At 52.7% G+C, this 24398-nt stretch overlaps 1 protein-coding gene across 3 annotated transcripts; it reads right to left on the bottom strand.

The window, feature by feature from the left end:
* Nucleotides 1-512: 512 nt before the first annotated feature.
* Nucleotides 513-24142, bottom strand: NUMBL (NUMB like endocytic adaptor protein). Of its 3 annotated transcripts, none has more exons than XM_030941926.1 (10): nt 23941-24142; nt 20391-20475; nt 17950-18089; nt 16328-16402; nt 16162-16236; nt 14356-14496; nt 11365-11554; nt 7502-7804; nt 4032-4154; nt 513-1968 (listed from the first exon to the last, which is right to left on the bottom strand). In XM_030941926.1, exons 1-10 carry the CDS (start codon nt 23962-23964, stop codon nt 1307-1309), a joined length of 1818 nt encoding a protein of 605 aa, XP_030797786.1. In that variant the 5' UTR covers nt 23965-24142; the 3' UTR covers nt 513-1306. The 3 variants fall into 3 exon arrangements, with proteins under 3 accessions (XP_030797786.1, XP_010379138.2, XP_030797785.1); XM_010380836.2 differs by lacking the exon at nt 23941-24142 and adding an exon at nt 23043-23121 and having other exon boundaries at nt 7502-7807; XM_030941925.1 differs by having other exon boundaries at nt 525-1968; nt 7502-7807.
* Between the last annotated feature and the right edge of the window lie 256 nt (nt 24143-24398).

Here is a 24398-nt window from a genome sequence, read left to right as displayed (position 1 = left end):
TTTTGAGACAGAGTCCCGCTGCTCTGTTGCCCAGGCAGGAATGCAGTGGTACGACCTCAGGTCACTGCAACCTCCGCTGCTTGGGTTCAAGTGATTCTTGTGCCTCAGCCTCCTGAGTAGCTGGAATTACAGGTGTCTGTCACCACGCCTGGCTAAGTTTTGTATTTTTGGTAGAGATGGGGTTTCTCTGTGTCAGCCAGGCTGGTCTTGAACTCCTGACCTCAAGTGATCTGCCTGCCTTGGCCTCCCAAAGTGCTGGGATTACAGGCATGAGCCGCCGCGCCCGGCCAGCAGTTTATAATGTTTTTTATTCCTCGGTTCTAAATCTGTAAGGAACATAAATGGGGTGATTAATTTTGGCTCCTTGAATACCTGCCTGGCAGGTGCTGAGTCAGTGGTACCACGCGATGACTCGGAGGTTCTCACTCAGGGACACCCTTCTGACTCCGTTTCAGTCCATGACTCAGGAGGAAAGGTTATGGGGCCTCACCAGCGCCCTACACACACCCTCGTTTCCCGAGGGGCACCATTATAGTCTTCCTTTATTGGCTGTCCTTGTATAATACAAATCTTCAAGTTTAGATACAAAAAAAATCTGGAAATAAAAGATAGAAAAGTACCCGCCAGGCACCCCTTCCCCTTCTTCCCGGACCCCTCCCCAGCGGGCACGGACATGAGGTAACTGCGCATCTTCTCCTCCTCCTCCCTCCCCGCCTCCTGGGCCCCCAACTTGGCCCCAGCCCCCATGAGACCTTGGCTCAAGGAACACATGGGCCCCAGAGTTGGAGGGCAATGGGGGTGAGTACAGCATTGGCAGTGAACGCAGCGTGTGGGCAGAGGGCAGCCCTTAGCTTGTGCTGTGTATGGGGGGAGGAGACGACCAGATTTGGGGTGGGCACTGGTGTGGGGCCCAGGAGAGCCCCTAAGCAAGTGTCCCCCCCCCATCCTGTCCAACACTGTAAGGTGGGAGGTCAACAGAAACTAGGAAATGGAGCGTGAACCAAGGGCATTCAGTGGGATTGTGGCCAACCCCTGTGTCTGGGGTGGGGGAAGGGGGCATTGCCAGCCTAAGTCCGGCAGTGAAATGGTTCCCTTAGCCAGGCTGGGTCCATCCCTGAATTCCATCCTGTTCCAACCTGGGTGTCACAATGTTGGTTCTGTAGTGGTTGTTGGGGTGGTTGAGAGAGGGGGGTGTTGAGAGGGTGCTGAGGGGCGCAGCCCCAGAGAGCAGGGTTAGGGGAGAGGTTGTGCCTCCACCCCCAGGCGTGGGGCACCTGGAGATGATGGAGTGGGGGGGCGGCTCGGGCTACAGTTCAATCTCGAATGTCTTCTGCAGGTCACCAGAAAAGGGGTTGGAGGGTTTCTCTACAGTGGGTTTGCCTTCTAATGCTGCCCACTGGGCCTCAAAGGGGTCCAACTCTGGAGCTGGGGCAGGCGCTGGCTCCGGGGGCCAGGGGGCCCCATTGGGGCGAGGGCGGGCCTGGCTCCCAGGGGCACTGGGTATGGCAGGGGGTGGGAAGGCCCCAGCTTTCCCAAGCAGGGTGGCGGGCTGAGGCTGGAGCTGGGCAGCTGAGCAGAAGGCGTTGGCCACCATCTGTGAGGGTGTGATGCCCACTACAGGCACCCGGGGCATCGGTGGGTAGCCCAAGCCCGGATAGGTGGGCACAAAAGGGGGCTGCATGTGCGGGGGTGGCAGGAACACAGCCACTTGGGCAGATGCTGCGTCAAAGGGCCCCACAGGGGCAGGGAAAGGCTGCAGGGCAGGAGGCATGGTGGGCACCGGGGCCACAGAGGCTGTTTGCTGCTGCTGCTGCTGCTGCTGCTGCTGCTGCTGTTGCTGCTGCTGCTGGGCCTTGGCCACCTGTGATACCTCCTCCAGCCATCGCTCAGCCTCTGAAGGTGTCCGCTTGTGCCCGGGCTGGAAGGCAGCTGCAGGGGGCACAGAGGGCTCACCCCAGGCAGAAGTCCCTGGAGAGAGAAGAGGGACAGGTGAGGGGGCAAGGGCTTCAGCAGAAGAACCTCAGGCTGGGAAGTGGCATGGTGTGGGGATCAGAGAACAGACTCTGGAGCCAGACCGCCTGCCTCTGAATCCCAGCTCTGCACCTCCGTAGCTTGCTGACTTCAGGCAAGTGACTTCACCATTCTAGACCACATAATGGCTCTGGAGTGCTAAGAACATACAATTCTGAGCTTCTAAGGTCCTATGATGGGAAAGTCTAAGTAGGACTGACATCCTCCTAGCTCCACTGCCCTTCTGACTGATTAGTGCCAAACCTATTCACTATTTTGTTTTGTTTGTTTGTTTTGAGAGAGTTTCACTCTGTTGCCCAGGCTGGGATGCAGTGGCCCTATCTTGGCTCACTGCAACCTCCGCCTCCCAGGTTCAAGCAATTCTCATGCCTCAGCCTCCTGAGTAGCTGGGATTACAGGCACGCACCATCACGCCCAGCTGATTTTTTGTATGTTTAGTAGAGGTGAGGTTTCAACATGTTGCCCAGGCTGGACTCAAACTCCTATCTCAAGTGATCCCCCAACCTCGGTCACCCAAAGTACTAGGATTACAAGCATGAGCCACCACACCCAGCCAGTATTCGCCATTTTGAATATCACCCTTGATTCTCTAATACTTTCAGAATGTATTGTTTTAGGAGTTAAGATTCTAAGATTGCATGGATCTTTCTCCACATGTATAATATTATCCTAACATAGTAAGGTCCGACAGTTTAGGGTGGGGCTTTCTAAGATTCTCGAGTTCTGCATTTACAGCGTTTGAGATTCTAAGGTGCTCCTGTGGTTCTAGGATAAGCCCCTGGCTCTAAGATGATACACGGTTCTCAAGGATTCCATGGTTCCAAAACGATCTCTGGGATCTAAGGTGATCCCAAGATTCTAGGATGAGCCCATGCCTCTGAGATGACCCCATGGCTCTAAGATGATCCCGTATCTCTAAGATAAATCATGGTTCTAAGGTGATCACTTGATTCGCAGGTAATCGCATGGCTCTAAGATGATCCATGGTTCTAGGATGATCCTCTGGCTCTAAGATGATCTGTGTTTCTAAGGTGATCCTATGGCTCTAAGATGATCCATAGTTCTAGGATGATCCCTTGGTTCTAAGGGGATCCCATGGTTCTACGGGGATTCCATGGCTCTAATATCATCAAGGGCTCTGAGATGATCCATGGCTCTAAGATGATTACATGATTCTCAGACAATCCCATGGCTCTAAGATGATCCATGGTTCTAGGATAATCCGTTGGCTCTAAGATGATCCATGATTCTAGGATAATCCCCTGGCTCTAAGATGATCCCTGGGTCTAAGGTGATCACATGATTCTCAGGTAATCCCATGGCTCTAAGATGATCCACAGATCTAGGATAATCCCCTGGCTCTAAGATGATCCATGACTCTAAGATGATCACATGATTCTCAGATACTCCCATGGTTCTAGGCTGATTCCCTGGGTCTAAGGTGATTGCACAATTCTGAGGTAATCCCATGGCTCTAAGATGATCCATGGGTCTAGGATAATCCCCTGACTCTAAGATGATCCATGGTTCTAAAGTGATTGCATGATTCTCAGGTAATCCCATGGCTCTAAGATGAACCACGGATCTAGGATAATCCCCTGGCTCTAACATGATCCATGGCTCTAAGATGATCACATGATTCTCAGATAATCCCATGGTTCTGGTTCTAGGCTGATCCCCTGGCTCTAAGATGATCCCTGGTTCTAAGGTGATTGCATGATTCTGAGGTAATCCCATGACTCTTAAGATGATCCACAGATCTAGGATGATCCCCTGGCTCTAAGATGGTCCATGGTCCTAAATTAATCACATGATTCTCAGGTAATCCCATGGCTCTAAGATGATCCATGGTTCTAGGATGATCCCCTGGCTCTGAGGTAATCCATGATTCTAAGCCTGTAGGATCCCAAGACCCCTGGAGTGTCTGGGTAGCCCTGGATAGAGGAGGGGGTACAGGAGGGACATGCAGGGTGTCTGCCCAGTAGAAAGCCTGGCTTTACCTGTTGTGGCAGGTGGTGGCCCTGGTGCTGGCGCTCCAGCACTGGCAAAAGATGAACTGATCTGTGTGCACAGAGCGTTGATGCTGTCACTGTCGCTGGCGCCAGGAGGCTCCATCTCAGGCACTGGGAAGCAGGGCAGGACGGAGGTCAGCAAACAGGCCCAGGCCCTGCCGCAGCCCCGCCCTTTACCCCACGCCCTTGGTGGTCCTCTCTTGTGACCTGTATCCTTTCCTGGTGTAGTAACTAAGTGGCCATGACCGCCAAATAACTGCACACATGTGTGTGTCACATCTGAGTGGCAGAATGATCAACTTAGTGTGTGATATTTGATGGTTGACTGTAACAGGGACCCCAAACCAAGGACCTCAAGATTTGTGTGTGGCCACAAACCAGAAGAGATGTCTAAAATATTTAGCAACATATATTAGTTTAAAAATATGCCCAACCATGTGCATGGCAAGGACATGGCCCGTGGGCCCAGTCTGAATGGATTGTGGCATGGTCGCTCACTGGCTAGGGACCATTTGTCCAGCTTTGGGCAGAGAAGTGGGGCCTGTCCACCCCACCCAGCCTGACCTATGGCAAACATCATGAGAGCAGAGATGCACCTGTGCCAGCAAGGCAGGAGACACTGAGCAGGCATGGCGGCCCCGCGAGCGCTTGGGATGAGTAAAGGTACCATCCAAATAAACAATTAAGGACTGCCATGTGTGGTGTGTGACACATGTCTGTGACATTTTAGCCAATGGCTGTCTCCAAGGGGCCATGTAGATGCTCCAGTGAACATCAGAACTGGCCGTAGGAGTCTGCAGGTGTGCTGTGGGGCGCCCAGGTGGGACAGCCAATGTCAACAATGATTGTGTATGTTCATCCATACAGGCATGCAGCTTCTGAGGTTGTGGCATCTGAGTGTGACTGGAGTCCAGGTGTGTGGCGTCCTGATGCATGACTCCCAGGTGTGAGTGCATCTGCTGTGTGATGTACGAGTGTGTTTGCAGGTGTGCATGAATCTGCACATGTGGCTTTGGAGTTTGCATAAATCTGGGTGTGTGATCTGTGAAGGTGTGTAAATCTGAGTGTGTTTCTTTTTTAAAAATATTTATTTTTTTTTGACACAGGGTCTCATTCTGTTGCCTAGGCTGGAGTGTAGTGGCACAATCTTGGCTCACTGCAACCTCTGCCTCCCAGGCTCAAGCAATCTTCCTGAGTAGCTGTGACTACAGGTGCATGCCACTGCACCTGGTTAACAATAAAGGTTAATTTTTAAAATTTTTTTGTAGAGATGAGACCTTGCTGTGCTGCCCAGGCTGGTCTCAAACTCCTGAGCTCAAGTGATCCTCCCTCCTTGGCCTCCCAAAGTGTTGGGATTACAGGTGTGAGTCACCACGTCTGGCCATGTGTGACTTCTGACTCTGATTTTGGAGTGTGTGTGACTTGAGAGTATACCTGACTCTGAGTTTGTGACTTCTGAGCATGTGTGACATGTGTGTGAAGATACGATGTCTATGTATGTGAAATTTCTGTGTGGCAAGTCACATCCAAGTGAGCGTGCAGCTGGCCACAGGAGTGTGAGGCTTCTAAATAAAGCCTGGAGCTCCTGCCACCTCTCAGGAGCGTGTGTGACAGCCTGGGGAGTGTGCCTGATGTCAGGCTGCATAAGGACAGCAAATGTGAGGGTGTGTGATGGCCCAGGAGTGCTGCAGGCATGGAGTGAGTATGCGTCACTCTCAACAAGGGTGGGCACCTGCTCACCGGTTACCTTTTAGAGCAGCCCAGCCTCCTGGATACAGCTCAACACCCTCCCACACCAATCCCCAAGGCCATAACGGGTAGGCGATGCCGATTTGGCATCCAGGAACAAGAGAGTGGGCCAGACCACATGGCTTCACTGGCTGCTGGTGGGGAAGACAGCCCTTCTGCCTGCCTCCCTCAGGCAAAACTCAGTAGCATGCCACTTCTATCTTCTTCCTTTCTCATGGCAGACATTGTTCTTAATTTTTTTTTTTTTTTTTTTTTGAGACAGGATCTCACTCTGTTGCCCAGGCTGGAGTGAAGTGGTACAATCTGAGCTCACTGCAGCCTCAATCTGCTGGGCTCAAGCAATTCTCCTTTCTCAGCCTCCTGAGTAGCTGAGACTACAGGCATGCACCACCACACTAGACTAGTTTTTGTATTTTTTTGTAGAGACAGGGTTTAGCCAAGTGATCTTCTTCAAGGGATCCTTGAACCCCTCTTGGGCTCAAGTGATCTGCCTGCCTTGGCCTCCCAAAGTGCTGGGACTACAAGCATGAGCCATTGCACCTGGCTAGACATCGCTTTTAGATCATGACGTATACCACCTGTCTCCTTTCCCTGGCCCACGGCAGACATTAGTAATCAAACACAATTTTTTCCTCCACGGAGCTCTTTGCTCACCGTACCCATCACCTGTCCAGACTTCATGGCTCCCCTGGCCAAGTGCTAGAAGAAACAGATCCTTGTAACTCCATCTTCCCTTCAAGTAAAACAGGACTTTATATCTCCTCTCTCCTACCACCAGCCATGGCAGACAATGCCAATCAATTATGATGTGCTGCTCCTTTTCGTGATGGGTACTGCCTCTGCTCAACTGTGCCCACAACAAACATCCCTGATCCATCACTATGCCCCCTGACCCCTAGGATCTCTGAGCTCACTGGTGTCCTGCATGTCATGTTTCTACTGACCAAATTCTGGGAGTCTCCCCTTTGGGTAAAAACATAACACTCTTGCTACTCTCTCTTCTCCCTTGCCCATGACACACACTGTAAGGAGATCATGATTGCTAACCAATCATGATGTGCACCATCTTTCTTGTTTTCCTTAACCACAGCAGACATTGCTAATTGATCATGATTTGTGATGCCTTTTTTGCCATCCCTTGATGCTCTCTGCCCTAGGCAGACATTGCTAATCCATCGCAATCCTCCTTTCCTTAGAGCCTGAGGAATACCTGTATCCTTCACCTAGCCAGATTTCATAGGCAAATGCTTGGAGGGAGAGAGCACGCATTAACTTACAGTGCTTCAGTCCACTTCTGAGCAAAAACAGGCCAACAGTGTTGCTTCTCTTCTTTCCCTGGCCCATGGCAAACTTCCTTATCCATACCCGACTTCTTTGTCCATAGCGGACTTTGCTAACTAATCATGACGTGCGTCATCTTTCTCCTTTTCCTTAACCACACCAGACATTGCTAATTAATCATAACTTTTGATGCCTTTCTGCTATCCCTTACTCAGAGCAGACATGGTTTATCAATCCTGATTTGTGCTGTCTCTTTCCTCTCCCTTGCCCACTGCTAATCGATCATGACATGTTCCACCTCTCTCTCCTTTGCCCATGGCAGACAGTGCAAATCAATCACAGTGTGAACCATCTCGCCTCTATCCCTTGCCCACATCAGATAGTGCCAATTGATTCCAGTGCCCTTTCCCACTGGGCCCAGGGCTCACCTGTGCCCTTCACCTGGAAGTCAGTGCGGCGCTGCAGCGTGGATGGCAGCTCATTCAGCCGTAGGCTCAGCTGCCGTTTGAAAGGTGAGTTCTTCTGGCTGAGTGCTGGGAACCCACGGAAGGAGCCCTGGCGAACCAACTGCTCCAGGGGGGCATGGCGCCGGGGGATGGCGGCCGCAGTGGTGCCTGCAGCCACGGGGGTGCCTGCCTCACCCTTCTCACCAGGGGATGTGGTGGCTGGTGTTGGGGACACGTGCCCAGGCTGGGCAGGGCCAGGAGCCACAGTGGGGGCAGCTGCTGCCTCTGCTGGAGACATGGGGGAGATGGATGGTTAGATATCTCACCATGGCATTCAAGGCCTCTCCCACCTGGTTCTCTGGGTCATTCTCCAAGGCTGCCTTCCTTGTCAGTGAGTCCTGCCCTTAAGACGAGCTAGTCAAAGCCTTGAGATATTCCTCACTCCCACCCAAGTCAAGATCCTCTTCCCCAGGTGGCCCTTGGAAAACCGTCCCCCAGGCTCACCCTCTGTGTCTCTCCAGCCTCCTGCCCCTTTCTGTCTTGCCCTGCTGCTCTCACCGTTCTTCCCTCGAAGACCCTCTATCTCCCTTTCCAATCATTTAACAAACATTTATTTGGTGCCGGAATAACGTATCAGGCATTGTTCCAGATGCTTTGCAAGTATTAACTCATTCAATCCACACGACTACGCATGGGGTTGATACGATCCTCATTTTACAGATGTGGAAACTGAGACCCAGCAAACGCCCAGTGTGATATGCCCAAATGACACTGCTAGGAAAGGACAGGCTGACTCTGGAGCCCATGCTCCAAATGACTGCCTGCCCTGTCTCCCTCTGGCCTGTCTCTCCGTCTTTCTCTGTCACTGTCTGTTCCCCTCTGTCTCCCACCTCCCAGCCTTCTTCCCACCTCAAGGAGCTCCTCCCTTCCTCCAGTCATTCTAGACATGGCTTAGATGCTTCATCCTCTGAGAAGCTTTCCAGATTGTTCTGGTCTCTCAGCCTGGCTCCCTCCACTCTGAGACTGTTCTCTGTCCTCTGGGAGGAAGCCTGACCTCCAGACTCAGCAGGAGAGGCAGGCTCTTCAAGGGCAGGGCTCCCCTCACCCCTGCCAAACTACGAACACACACCTACCCTCCTACCAGGGCCTCCCCGAGCTGTGGCTTGAATACCATGGAGATTAAACTCAGGCCCAGAGAGCCCCTCCCAGAAGGATGTCGCCCAGTGCTGCTTCTCCCATCGTGACACAATGGGGCACCCATGCAGGTCTGGCCCAGGGCAGTGGAAACAGCCCAGGACAGGTTGGAACCAGAAACCACCTCTGCCCCCACTCACTGTGTGACCTCAGGAAGTCCCCTCCCCTCTCTGGGCTCCAGTTTGCCAACTAGAAACCTGGGATAAGCATCTCATGCTACTTCCCAAGCCTCCGAGAGGGTCAGTTTAGGTGGTGAATGTTAAATGTTTTGGAATCCAACAAAAGCCTGCCTGGACACAGTGGCTCACGCCTATAATCCCAGTACTTTGAGAGGCCGAGGTGGGAGGATCACTTGAGGCCAGGAGTTCAAGACCAGCCTTGCCAACATGGTGAAATACCATCTCTACTAAAAATACAAAAAAAGATTAGTTGGGTGTAGTGGCACATGCCTGGGATTACAGCTACTCCAGAGGCTGAGGCAGGAGAATTGCTTGAACCCGGGAGGCAGAGGTTGCAGTGAACCGAGATCGCACCATTGCACTCCAGCCTGGGCAACAGAGCGAGACTCTGTCTCCAAAAAAGAAAAAAAAAACAAACAAGCTTAGCTGGGTGTGGTGGTGGGCACCTGTAATCCCAGCTACTCAGGAGGCTGAGGCATACGAATTGCTTGAAACCAGGAGGCGGAGGTTGCAGTGAGCTGAGATGGCGACACTGCACTCCAGCCTGGGTGCCAGAGACAGACTCTGTCTCAAAAAAAAGATGTTCTTTTTTTTCCCCTTACAATCTGGGATCCAATTCAGGATCACATCTTGCATCTATTAATACCTGTTAAATCTCATTAGTCTCCCTTAATCGGGATCAGTTTCCAATGGTAAATTTTTTGTAAATTCTAAGTAGTGTTTTCCCAAAAACCGTAAACTAGAATTCACAGTAAAAAATAATTAATTAAATTATATGGTGACACACACACACACACACACAGTTTTAGAACTTAGAAAGTAACCATTTACCTAGAAAGTTAGTTTTACCAAGTATGTTTCAAACTTTCTTGATGGCAATCCAGAGTAAGAGATATCTTTTATATGGTAGCCTCTTACATGCACACACACACACACACACACACACACACACACACACACACTCTCTCTCACTCAAATAAAAGTATCATTAAATTATATTTAACCCTTATGTCATTCAATATACTCTGATATTTTCTATGATTCTCTATTTCATTGTTTTTAAATTCATTTTTATTTTTTTTGAGACAGGGTCTCACTCTGTCTGTCACCCAGGTTTGAGTGTGGTGGCACAATCGCAGCTGTCTGCAGCCTCTCCCTCCTGGGCCCAGGTGATCCTCCTGCCTCAGCCTCCTGAGTAGCTGAGACCACAGGCTGCACCACCATGCCTGGCTAATTTTTTAATTATTTGTAGAGACAGGGTTTCCCTATGTTGCCCAGGTTGATTTCATTTTTTAAAATGCCAGCCACATGGGCTGGGCCCAGTTGTCCACACCTATAACACCAGTGCTTTGGGAGGCTGAGGTGGGAGGATCGTTTAAGGCTAGGAGTTTGAGACCAGCCTGGGAAACACAGCAAGATCCCAGTTCTACAAAAAATAAAAATAAAACTAGCCAGATGCTGTGGCGTGTGCCCATATTCCCAGCTACCTGGAGGCTGAGGCAGGAGAATTACCGGAGCCCAGCAGTTTGACACTGCAGGGAGCTGTGATCACGCCACTGCACTCCAGCCTGGGCAACAGAATTAGACCTCAACTCAGCCAGCTACAGTACAGCAAATTGGCTTCACAGGTCTTGATACACAGGTTGAAAAGTCCTGAGAAGGCCAGGTATGGTGGCTCACGCCTGTAATCCCAGCACTTTGGGAGGCCGATGCAGGTGGATCACCTGAGGTCAGGAGTTCGAGACCAGCCTGGCCAACATGGGGAAACCCTGTCTCTAATAAAAATACAAAAATTAGCCATGCCTGTAATCCCAGCTACTCGGGAGGCTGAGGTAGGAGAATTGCTTGAACCCGGGAGGCGGAGATTGCAGTGAGCCGAGATCGCACCCTTGCACTCCAGCCTGGGTGACAGAGCGAGACTCTGTCTCAAAAAAAAAAAACAAACAAAAAAAGAGAAAAGCCTTGAAAAGCCCTGAATTGGTGGATAGTAAACCACTTAGTGTGCCCTTAGAATACTGCCCAAAGAACTCTTTCCATGGAAGTTGCTTTATTTGTTTGTTTATTTATTTTTTGAGATAGAGTCTTACTCTATTGCCCAGACCGGAGTACAGTGGCGTGATCTTGGCTCACTGCAACCTCTGCCTCCAGGGTTCCAGCAATCCTCCTGCATCAGCCTCCCAAGTAGTTGGGATTACAGGTGTAGGCCACCATGCCCGGTTAATTTTTGTATTTTTAGTAGAGACGAGGTTTCACCACGTTGCCCAGGCTGGTCTCGAACTTCTGACCTCAAGTGATCTGCCCACCTTCGCCTCTCAAAGTGCTGGGATTACAGGGGTAAGCCATGGCGCCTGGCCTGAAGCATCCCCTGCTTTGTAAACTGTTGAGTCCCTGTACCTCTGAAGCCCCCCGTCCCCTGACCTTGGGTACCCTGTGCCCACTCTGTGCCCTGCTGGTGCTCGGGGCAACACCCACCTTTCTTCTTGTCCGGGGCCTCTCGCTCAGCAGGCCGCCCACCCCCAGAGAGGCGGAAGGAACCCTCGCGGGCGAAGCTGGTGCGGCTGGCATCGAAGGCGGCCGTGACCCCGCATTCCTTCTCCCGTCGCTGTTTTCGCTCCAGGCAGGCGGCAAAAGCACAGCCCACAGCGTGGCTCAGCCTCTCGCCCTGTGGGGAGAGGATGGGCGGGGGTTAGAGGTGCTGGGCAGTGCGGACAGGGGCCAGGGGCACTGGGTTACAGCCGCTAGGTACTGGATCGCGCTGGATGAGTCCCAGCACTTCTCTGGGCCTCAGTGCTCATCTGCATCACGAGGAAGGGCTGGAAATGACAGCTCCAAGTGAGAGAAGCCAGAAACCAATGAGCCTGTTGTGTGGCTCCACTTACCGGAAATTCCAGAAGAGGCAAAACTAATCTGTGGTGAAAAAAGTCAGAACAGGCCAGGAGTGGTGGCTCTCGCCTGTAATGCTAGCACTTTGGGAGGCTGAGGCAGGAGGTTCCCTTGAGCCCAGGAGGTCAAGGCTGCAGGGAGCTATGATCGCACCACTGCACTCCAGCTTGGGTGACAGAGCAAGATTCTGTCTCAAAAAAAGAAAGTCAGAATAGTGGTAGTTTCCTATGGGGTGGGGAATGACTGGAAAGGGTATGAAGGGATGATTGGGTGGTGGCAATGTTCTAGATATTGATAGGGGTTTGGTTACATGGGTGTATGCAGTTGTCAAAATTCGTTGACTGTACACTGAAGGCTTGTGCATTGCTATGGACTAAATGTGTGTGTCTCTCCCAATTCAAACACTGAAGCCCTCATTCACAATGTGCTGGTATTTGGGGGTAGGCCTTTGGGAGACAATGAGAGTTATGTTAGATCATGAGGTGGGATCCTCATGATGGAATTAATGCCCTTATTTATTTATTTTTTTTCTGGGACAGGGTCTCACTCTGACGCTCATGCTGGAGTGCAGCGGCACAACCTCAGCTCACTGCAACCTCCACCTCCCGGCTTCAAGTGATTCCCCTGCCTCAGCCTCCCAGTAGCTGGGATTATAGGCATGCACCACCACGCCCGGCTAAGTTTTGTATTTTTAGTAGAGATGGGATTTCACGAGTTTGGTGAGGCTGGACTCGAACTCCTGACCTCAAGTGATCTGTCCACCTGCACCTCCCAAAGTGTTGAGATTACAGGCGTAAGCCACTGTGCCCGGCCAGGATTAATGCCCTTAAAAAGGAGAAAAAGAGGCTGGGCGCGGTGGCTCAAGCCTGTAATCCCAGCACTTTGGGAGGCCAAGACGGGCGCATTACGAGGTCAGGAGATCGAGACCACCCTGGCTAACACCGTGAAACCCCGTCTCTTAAAAAATACAAAAAACTAGCCAGGCGAGGTGGCAGGCGCCTGTAGTCCCAGCTACTCAGGAGGCTGAAGCAGGAGAATGGTGTGAACCCGGGAGGCGGAGCTTGCAGTGAGCTGAGATCCAGCCACTGCGCTCCAGCCTGGGCGACAGAGCAAGACTCCGTCTCAAAAAAAAAAAAAAGGAGAAAAAGACATGAGATCTCCCTTCCACCCTGCCAGGTGAAGATACAGAAAGCAGACATCCATCTGCAAACCAGGAAAAGTCCTCACCAAGAAATGAGCCATTTGACACCCTGACCTCAGGCCTCTAGAAGTGCAAGAAACAAATGTTTGTCATTTAAGCCACACAGTCTACACTATTTGGTTACAGCAGCCTGAACTAAGACAATTATATCTTTCACTTTGAAGAAAAAAAAAATCTGGAAACAAATACAAATTCTACTTAATGGTGTGCATGCTGAAATATGGAGCAGGAAGTAGTCCAATGCCTACAAATTTGACATACAGAAAGTATCAGATGGTCCAAGCACAGGGGCTCACACCTGTAATCCCAGCACTTCAGGAGGCCGAGGCAGGCGAATCACTTGAGGCCAGGAGTTTGAGACCAGACTGGCCAACATGGTGGAACCCCGTCTCTACTAAAAATACAAAAATTAGCCGGGCATGGTGGCACGCACCTGTAATCCCAGCTACTATGGAGGCTGAGGCAAGAGAATTGCTTGAACCCGGGAGGTGGAGGTTTCAGTGAGTCAAGATCGTGCCACTGTACTCCAGTCTCACTGTCTCAAAAAAAAAAAAAAAGGAATGAATTACTGATCCAAGCGGCTCACGCCTGTAATCCGAGCACTTTGGGAGGCCAAGGTGAGTGGATCACTTAAGTCCAGGAGTTCCAGACAAGCCTGGGCAACATGGTGAAACCCCGTTTCTACAAAAAATACAGAAAATTAGCCGGGCATGGTGGCATGTGCCTGTAGTCCCAGCTACTCAGGAAGCTGAGGTGGGAGAATCGCTTGAACCCAGGTTGCAGTGAGGTGAGATTGCACCAGTGCACGCCAGCCTGGGTGACAGAGAGAGACCTTGTCTCATTAAATTAATTAATTAAATTAAAAATATTGCCGGGTGTGAGCCACCGTGCCCAACCAATACTCCATTTTTTTTTTTTTTTTTTTTTTTTTGAGATGGAGTCTTACTCTGTCACCCAAGCTGGAGTGCAGTGGTGCAATTCTGGCTCACTGCAACCTCCACCTCCTGGGCTCAAGTGATTCTCCTGCCTCAGCCTCCTGAGTAGCTAGGACTCCAGGTGTGCACCACCACACCTGGCTAATTTTTTGTATTTCAGTGGAGATGGGGTTTTACCATGTCGTCCAGGGTGGTCTTGAATGCCTGAGCTCAGGCAATCCACCCGCCCCAGCATCCCAAAGTCCTGGGATTACAGGCATGAGCCACTGCACCCGGCCCTCACGTGAATACTCTGAATTGGGAACTGAGTATGCCCTCTTCTCCAGATGAGGAAACTGGGCACACAGAGGTGAGTGACGTGCCTGAATGTAGGAAGCTTGTCAAGGTGGGGCTGGGATGCCAGGGCATGGGAGGGAAGAGTCGGCCAGCTGTGGCAATACTCACAGAGTCCTTGAGTGCCAGAAAACAGTGGCAGATCCAGCGGCGGGTGGTCCCATCACGGCAGATATAGGAGAAAGCCTTGTCCAGGTTGCGGTCAGGAGCACAAAAGGAGACCTTTTCGATGGTCTGGTCGACCAGAAGATCCTAGGAGGGGCCGGGGAGGCCAGGAGAAGAGTGTGAACTGTCTTTCAAGTATTCACTCAACATTCTCTCCGTGTCTGCTGAAATCCCGTCCTGAACAGGGTAGGGACCCAGCAGTCACTGAGACACCCTGTGCCCTGCCTGCAGAGGGCCCCCAGATCAGAGGGAAGATCAGACCTATCACGAGATGGGCAGCCCAGAGTACAGCCAGGATGTGATGAAGGAGACCCAGGCAGAGGGGTCAGGTCCAGGACCGGGGAGGCACAGGCAGAGGGGTCAGGGCCAGCATGGCAGAAGCCAGCTTGGGGTTAGTCAGACAGGGCTTCCTGAAGCAGGTATTAACTAGGAAAAAAAGTCAAGGAACAGTATTTTGGGCTGAGGGAACTGCTTTGCAAAGGTGGTGGTCTTGTTCTGTCATTAACCCAACTCTCAGCATGTCCTGGGCACCTCCTAGGGCAGTCTCTGGGCTGGGGGCAGGGGATTCAAGGTGAGCAAACAGATACCTAGATCGTGGCCTCATAGTGCTTCCTTCTGGCTGGGCAGAGTGACAACAAACACTTAATGGCTAACATTCATTGATCTGAGCAGTTATGTACGATGTACCAGACCCTATTTAAATAATTTTTTTTCCCAGAAGAAGTCTTGCTCTGTCACCCAGGCTAGAGTGCAGTGGTGTGATCTTGGCTTACTGAAACCTCTGCCTCCTGGGTTCAAGCGATTCTCCTGTCTCAGCCTCCCAAGTAGCTGGGATTACAGGCACGCATCACCATATCTGGCTAATTTTTGTATTTTTAGTAGAGGTGGGGTTTCACCATCTTGGTCAGGCTAGTCTCGAACTCCTGACCTCAGGTGATCCACCCGCCTCGGCCTCCCAAAGTGCTGGGATTATAGGTATGAGCCACCGTGCCCAGTCCATATTAAAAAAATTTTTTAAAATTATTTTGTATAGATAGAACCTTACTCATTTTCACAGGCTGTTCTTGAACTCCTGGCTTCAAGGGGCCCTCCCAGCCAGGCACCATTTCAAATAACTTGCATATGCTTTCTCACTTAATGGTAGGGTCTATGATAATCCCACCCCTCTCCCCCCTTTTTTTTGAGATGGAGTTTCACTGTTGTTGCCCAGGCTGGAGTAAAATGGCATGATCTCAGCTCACTGCAACCTCCACCTCTCAGGTTCAAGCGATTCTCCCGCCTCAGCCTTCCAAATGGCTGGGATTACAGGCTGCACAACCACATCTGGCTAATTTTTGTATTTTTAGTAGAGATGAGGTTTCACCATATTGCCAGGCTGATCTTAAACTCCTGACCTCAGGTGATCCTCCCTCCTTGGCCTCCCAAAGTACTGGGATTACAGGCATGAGCCACTGCTCCCGGCCTATAATCCCCACAACTGAGACCCAGAGAGGTTAAATCTCATGCCCAGGGGCCCTAAGCTGGGATCGGAGCTGAGGCAGCTGCTCCAGTCTCTCTCACCCACAGCCTATGCCAGTTCCCAAATAATCACAGCATTTATTCCTGAGTTATGATGACTGAGGGAGCACGCGGCATCGTCTAGAAGGTCCCTGAGGGAGGGATGTGCAGAGGAGGTGGGAAGGCGTCCTCCGCCCTGATTCCAGCAGGGTGAGCAGACAGGCCCCCTGGCATCCACCCCCACAGGCCTCCTACCTTGGTTTTGTCATCCACCACTCGGAGCCCATCGGCTGACACCCACAGGACAGACTTCACGGACTTTCGGCCCATCTGGGGGGAGGCAAGGGGACAAAGGAGCCGGGTCAGGGTGCCTCTCCCTGTCTGACCTCACCCCCTCCCTTGTGCCAGCCCCCTCACTCACCGCCTTCAGCTTCTTCACCGCGTCTTCACACACATGCATTCCCCGGGACTCCTCCACCTCCACGTGGCCCAGGTACTTGGGTTGGAGGGAATGGAAGGATATGAAACAGCACAGTAATCACTCATTCTCAGTGTCCACTGAGCATCTGCCATGCAGCACACAATATTCTAAGCACATGACGTGTATGCAATCACTTATTCTGCATCTCAACTCTACAAGGTGGAGACCCCATTCCTAGTCTAGACATGCAGATGGGGAAACTGAAGCACAGCATGTAGTAGTGATTCAAGTCTAGCTATATCCCTGGGCCCTAACCTGGCACCATGGTCCTCCGGAGAGCCACTATTTGCATCTCTGTGCGTGAGGACTGGCCCCAGGCCATGCAAAGCTGCTCTGCCCACCCTAAAGCAGCTAAAAAGAGCCCAAGCCAGTCCCCGCAATGATTGATGGGAGTTAGGGTACCTGAGCCCCAGCTCCCTCACCTGCAGGTGGGATGACCGTTGCCTCGAGTTTCCCAGGGGAAAGCTCAGTTGCACACAGCTGCAGTTTTAATAACACACCCTTTACTGACTGCCTTACTTTCCTCACTCCCAACACCATTTCCTGCACCTCCCAAATGAAGCCCTCACACTCAGAGTCCGTTTCTGGGGGAAGGGAACGTAAGGTAGTAGAGGGGCTGTGACCATGGTCAGTCATCACTCAGCCAGGAAGGGGCTGAGCTCCATAGTCCATGCCATGATTCCTGCTCTCCCCCTCATAGGAATGTAAAGGTATAGGGTATGGCTAAACCAGAACGCCCTTAACGGTAGAGTGCTTTGCAAATGCTACACACGACATGATGGTTTCCAGGTGATAGTTTGCTGGTACAAGAAAACGTGTTTTGGTTGGTTGGTTGTTTTCAAGATTGGGTATCACTCTGTTGCCTAGGCTAGAGTGCAAGGGCACAATTAAGGCTCACTGTAGCCTCGACCTTCCTGGACTCAAGTGAGCCTCCCACCTCAGCCTTGCGAATAGCTGGGACTACTGGTGCGTGCCACTGTGCCTACTTTTTGTAGAGACAGGGTCTCTCTGTGTTTGCCTAGGCTGGTCTTGAACTCCTTGGCTCAAGCAATCCTCCCACCACAGCCTCCCAGTGTGCTGGAATTACAGGTGTGAGCCGCCACCACGCTTCACGCTTTTTTTTTTTTTTTTAGACAGAGTCTGCTCTGTCGTCCAGGCTGGAGTGCAGTAGTGCTATCTCGGCTCACTGCAACCTCCACCTCCCGGGTTCAAGCAATTCTCCTGTCTCAGCCTCCCCAGTAGCTACAGGCGCCCTGCACCACGCCCGGCTAATTTTTGTTAGAGATGGCAAGATGGCACCATGCCCAGCTAAGTTTCATATTCTTAGTAGAAAAGGGGTTTCACCATATTGGTCAGGCTGGTCTCGAACTCCTCACCTCAGGTGATCTACCTGCCTCAGCCTCCCAAAGTGCTGGGATTACAGGCATGAGCCACCGCGCCCAGCCGGCCTCATGCTTTTTAATACCAACTTAAAATGACTTGAGCTCGTGTCCCCAGTCAGGCCGTGCATGCGCACAGCACAGCACCCCCGTCCCCGCCCCCGCCGCGCCCCGCCCACTCACCCTGACCGGGAAGCTGCACGTGCCCTTCCGCACCGCGTCCTCGTCCGCCTGCCACTGGTGCGGGCGCGACGCCTCAGGCACGTAGGCTGGCTTCCTCCGCCGCAGGCTCTGCCGTAACTTGTTCATGGTGCCCGCCCCGTCTGGTGACACAGGACAGTGATGTGGATCAAGGGCAGGGGTCAGAAGGTATGGAGCTCAATGGGGAGGGACCAGTGCTCAAGGAGCATGAGGAAAGGAGACAACAGAAGCCAGGGGAGTGCGAGCACTGGGCACTGGGGATTCAGAACCACGTGGCTAAGGGGCCAGAGGTCTGGGGTGGGGGCATGGGGCACAGGTTTCAGGGCGTTGCAGGGCTTCTTGTCCATATGGTGGATGCTTCCTCATTCCCAGGGCCGTGAGCATCCAAAGGGTGGGACATAGGAGGGCATGGGGGTTGGAGGGCATAGGGGTTGGAGGGCATAGGGGTCAGGGGCCACACAGTCAGGGGTTTTAGGGGTATGAGAGTCAGGCAGTGGGGTGATCAGAGGACAGCAGAGGAGTTGGGAACTGCATGGGTCAGAGGTGCGGGAGTCAGGTGCATGGGGTGTGGGGGATGGTGGCTTGTCTCTGGAACTTCAGACGCAGCCATTCTGTGACAACTGTGTCTAGTCCCCAGGCAAGGCTTCTGGGGCCTTGCACCCACGACTGTCAGAGGCAGCGCTGTGGGTGTGTGGAGTGGGCGTGGAGGTGGCAGCCACTAGGACAGTCTTCACTGATCAGCCATCCTGACAGTCCCAGGACTGGGAGCACCAACAGCAGAGGGGGACGTGTGTGTGTAAGCAAGTGTGCAATGGTATGTTCTGGAAAGCTGTCTATGAGGGGATCTGTATCTGAGCATGCAAGTAATGTCTGTGAGTGTGTTTCCGAAGGCTGTTTGGAAGAACGCATGTCTGAGAGTGGTGTATGATAGTGTGCATCTGTGAATGCTGTCTGTGAGAGATGCATCCAAAAGTGTGGTTGTTGTCTGTGAGTCTGAGTCCCTGAAGGTTGTTGCTGAAGGGCATTGATGTCTGAGAGTGCTTGCGTGTGTCTGCTGTCTGTATCTGAGAGTGCCGTTGTTGTCTATGAGAACTTGTGGCTCAGTGCCTGTTGCCTGTGAGGGAGGGTGTGTCTGTGTTTGAGCATGAGGCTGTCGTCTTTCAAAGGGTGTGCCCATGGCTGTTATCCATGTAGCTATGTCTCTGTGTGAAGGTGTGGCTATTGTCTGTGAGTCTGTGATGATATTGCCTCTGAGAGTGCGTCTGAGGGACCCACGAGGCTGTCTGTGTCCAAGAGTGCAGCTGTTGGTGGCAAGCCTGTGTGGCTGTGGCTGTGGCTGTGGTCTTAGAGTGTGGGTGCATGGGTATTGCACAGAGGTTGTATCTGTGTGCAGTGGTGCATCCGTTAGGGTGTGTGAGAACATGAGGTTGTCTTTAGCGAGAGTGTGTTCATGAGGGTTGTGAGGGTGCGACTGTTGCCTGAGAGAGTGCTGGGTGCTCTTTGTGAGACTGTGTTTGTTCATGTTTGTGCACAACCGTAGCTCCCTGTGAGAGCCTGGGCCCACGGCTGCTGTCTGTGAAAGTGTGACTGTCATCTGTAGAAATGTGGGTCTGTGTGTGTTGTCAGATTGTGCAAGAGTAGGTCTTTTTTTTTTTTTTTTTTTTGAGACGGAGTTTTGCTCTTGTTGTGAATGGAGGCTGGAGTGTAATGGTGCGATCTCGGCTCACAGCAACCTCTGCCTCCTGCGTTCAAGCAATTCCCCTGCCTCAGCCTCCCAAGTAGCTGGGATTACAGGCATGCACCACCACCCTTGGATAATCTTGTATTTTTAATAGAGACGGAGTTTCTCCATGTTGGTCCGGCTGGTCTCGAACTCCCGACCTCAGGTGATCTGCCCGCCTCAGTCTCCTGAAGTGCTGGGATTACAGGCATTGAGCCACCGCGCCCAGCCAACAGTGTGTCTCTTGAGAGTATGTATCTCAGAGTCTGTATCCAGCGAGTGTCTATGGTCACCTGTGAATCTGGGTGTTGTCTGGGGATGTGTCTGTGTGTCTATGTATGTGTATATATGTTTGTGTGTGTATTAGTGTGATGAACATCTACTTAAGCACATGTTCGAGTGTGTCACTGCATTAGCAAGTGTGTGTGATCTGAAAGAGATCTGTGTTTGTGTGTGTGTGTGTGTCTAACTGTATGTCTACAGATGTGAGTGTCTGAGTGTGGCCCTGCACTTGAGGCTGTAAGGGTGCCAGGGTGTGGGTCTGTGCATGAGTGGGACTCTGGCAGTAGCTGAGGAAGATGCCTGAGGGGGTCCACTCATGAATGTGATTAAGCCCATGTGACAGCAGGGACAGCTCCTCTGGTCGTGCTAGGCAAGACCACATACCCATTCAGCCCTGTCGTGTCCCAGACTGGTCACTCACCTGGCTCCGTCCTGCAGGTTTCTGGGGGCCCCGGGGCCCCACACGGGGCGGGGGGCAGGTGCCGCTCAGGCCTCCGGGGTCCGCCCTGCCCGAGTAGGGGAGGACAAGGTGAGAAGTTTGTCTGGGGTGGGGCTCAGTCCGATACCTCACCCCAACTTGGGACTTCAGTCAGCCCCCTCCATCTTGGGCTCCCTGATGACAGTCCTAGTTGTCCTAGCAACTGTTACCAGGGAGATCAGCCACCTGGTTCCAAGGGCCCAGGAAGAAGTAGGTATGTTTGGGGGGCATATGTTGGGGATGGGCTGGCCTCAGGAGAGCCTCACTGCCCAAGGGGATGCTATGAGAGTGGCCTTGCCCTCTAGATGCATGTCCAGGGCTATACACGTATGCAGCCAGCTCTATGTATCTATGTATCTACAGGTGTCCCTAGCATCCAGCAACAGCCCTACACACTTGGTTACACAGAGATGCAATCACAGCTACATACCTCAGATCGCAGATACACAGAAACAGTCACAACCCCAGAAAGCTGCCACCGTAAACATCTGGCCACATATTCATGTTCAGACACACATAGTCTCTACTACAGACATCTGTCCACATACATGTAGCACGTCCCAGCCCACTTAGTCCCCACCACAGACACCTGCTCACACCACCCACTGAAATCTGGTCACTTCCATCCACATTCTCAGCCACATACAAATAACGGGGCCCAGACACACCCACTAGAGCCGCACATGCACGGCCACACCCAGTGACAGCTATGTTTCCTCAGGCACCCGTCCAAGATACTAACGTCACAGGCCCACCCAGATAGAATCACACCCAGAGTTCACCCATTTGGTGACCCAGTCCCACACAACACAATCGCAGCTATACACACTTGTCACATGTATCTCCACTGCTGCACACTGACATCTGGTCACAGATGCACACGGACAGGCACACATTTGGTCCCACGGAGACCACATGCAGGCACAGCTGCACGTGGACATGCAGCCTCAACCAGACCAGTCACACCAACACACTGTTTTTGGTCACACACTGTCACATGATCACACATACCCAGTCATAGGTGCTCACATCTGGTCACAGCATCAGTCACACAGTCTACTGTGACAGCCATACTCATAGGGACAGTCCTCTATACACAACCTCTATACACGGAGGTACTGATGGCCACAGCACGCAACCACCCACAAACAACTATCCCCAAGGATGGCCACCCTCAAGACACAGCCATGGTGGTCCTGTAGGCATGGCCACAGCATCAATGTCCACATGACCCAGCCACCTATCATGGTCATAATCCCGTCACCCAGTGTCCCATACACAGCTGTACCATGTCACTCCAACACAGTGAAACATAGCCTTTCTTCATGAAGGCACACAAGTCACACAGACAAGTATGTGGCCACACAGAATCACAGCCCCGTGTGGACAGGTGCACAAAGTCATAAGCCCCACCTATACACATGTCTCACACATAGAGACAAAAGCACACAGTTTTAGTTTCCCACGTCACAAGTACACAGTCCAGCGTATGCACAGAAATGCAGTGACCAGGACGTGGCATTTAGAGTTGGGTTTACACAGAAGACACAGGTCCTGATGGAGCCATGTGCACAGTCAGGGGCCAATCTCATCACCAAATCATACATTCAAACACAGGTAGTCTAGCACATACACACAGAGACAAAAACAGGCACACAACTACAGACCCCAAACTCTCACAGATGATGACATAGACACAAACATCTATAGTCACCCAGGGTCACAGACATGCAGGTCATACACAGTAATATGGAAGCCATAGTCACATAAACACCCCTACAAACATAATTTCCTGGCACCAACACGGAGACACATCCATAGCTTTAGTCACACACAAATAATCCCTTTAAATAGCCAGGGTTTCAGACACCTAGTCAAATACATAACCCAAATCACACATACAAGGCTAGAAATACACATAATCACTCATTATCACACACACAGCCAGATACAGTCATTTATATTAATACAACCCCAGTCACACACTCAGACATGGTTCTGCATACGCAACCACTGTCATACACAATACTGTCACACAACCCCAGGCACATAGACACAATGTGACTTCACATACAATGGCAGTCACACAGGCAGAGTTGCACAGACAGGTGTGTGACACTCATGTATATAAAATCAGGTAGAGACACAACTATAAACATTGTCAGTCATTGGGAGGGTCACACATGCACATGGAGCCATAGACAACTCCACTCACACAGTCACAACTCCACCCACATCCTGTCAGTCACACGCATGCCCACCCCCAGACTCAACACATACTGTCACATACCCAGTTATAGTTACCGAGGCATACAAACACAGGGTCACAAAAGACATAATCACAGACAACCACAGTCACAACCATGCACACCTCCAAACACAGTCAGACTAAAAAGTACAGAATTTTGCATAGTAAGCAGCTGTCACACACACACACAATCATAGACACCACCACAAGCACACACACAGGATTCCTCAGTCACCAGCCGCAGTGTACGCGTGCACACACACACATACACAGCCACAGCCACACAAACACAGGGCACACTCCTAGCCACCTCCCCATTGCTTGCTTCCCCCCTTCCCCCCAGGTACCACACACAAAGCCGCTGTCACCGTCACCGCAGACGCTGCAGACAGACAGGGCTGCACCCGTTCCCTGGGGAGCCGCCCCCAGCCCAGCCTGTATGCTGGAGCCTGAGGGGCCCGGTCCAGGAGGGGGAGGCGGTGCATTGTCTGCGGGTGGGGCCACTCTTGGACAGCTGGGCAGCCCTGGGGACAAAGGGGGTGGCCCAGGGGTTCTGTGCCCTAGGACCCTTGACCAAGCCGGGGGGATGGAGGGATTGGGGGTTGCCTGAAATTGTCCTTATTTTATTCAGGCTGGGGTGGGGTGGAGTCCCAGGCACGGGACCTTGTTTTGAGAAGGGGCTGTGCCTGGGACACCGCCCAAGGATTGGGGGGATGCTGTGCCCAGGGTGCCTCTGAGGCCTGGGGGCAGGCTGTGCTTGGGGTGCCCCCACGCCTTGGCGTGGTGGGAAAGCTGTACCCAGTGACCCCATCCTTGAGACCGTGGCTAGGGAGTTGTTGTGCTGAGACCCCCTTAGGCAGGGAAAGGTAGGGATTGTGTCTGGAATCACCTCCTGGAGGCCTTGGTTTGATACGGGGGCTGTATCCCCGACTCCATCTCCATCCCCATCTAGTTCTAGGAGTTATACCTAGAATCTCTGTACCCCTGTCCTTGATTTTGTGGGGGGTCTGTGTCCAGGATCCCTATTTCCAGAGCCTTGGCAAGAGATGGCCCAGGGGTCTGTGCCCAAGACCCTGGTCTCCTGGGCTTTGGCTTATTGGGCCTGTTCCTGGACCCCCACCCAGGACCACCTTCTCCAGCCTTGGCACCCTCTCTCCATCCGGGCGCCGCGGCCGCCTCCCACCCTCCGCCACATCAGCAGCGGCGCCGCCCCCGACCCGAGCCCCCCTCTCCCGCCCTTCTCACGCTAGCCGCCGCGCTGCGGGACATCCAGGGCCCGGGCGCCCCCGCCTCCCGCGGCCCTAGCTGGGCCCGGCTCCCCGACTGCTGCTGCTGCTGCTGTTGCGGTGGCGGCGGCGGCAGCTCGGTCTGACGCGGGCCAGGGCCCGGGGCCGGGGGATGGTGCGGGATGCACGCGCGCGAGCCTGCTCGGCTCCCGGGAGGATTCCGTTCCGGGGGCGGGGGAGCGTCCCTCGGCCTCGGCTCCCCGCCCCGGCCCCGCCCATTGGCCCGCCGCCTGCCGTATATGCAGAAAGGCCCCGCCCTGCCCCGGCGCCTTGCCGGCCCTGCCCCGCCCCTTGGCCTGCAGGCCCCGCCCCCACGCAGACACCACCCCGCCTTCCCCGGCGCGGCCACCGCCCCGCCACGCCCATTGGCCAGTCCCGGGTTGAGCATGCCAATGAACATCGCCGAGTCGTTCCCCC

Source organism: Rhinopithecus roxellana, chromosome 12 (genome assembly GCF_007565055.1).
Source record: "Rhinopithecus roxellana isolate Shanxi Qingling chromosome 12, ASM756505v1, whole genome shotgun sequence".
In the NCBI taxonomy this organism is placed as follows: Eukaryota; Metazoa; Chordata; class Mammalia; order Primates; family Cercopithecidae; genus Rhinopithecus; species Rhinopithecus roxellana.
The sequence above is the reverse complement of the archived record's forward strand: the minus strand, read 5'-3'. Positions and strand labels throughout refer to the sequence as shown.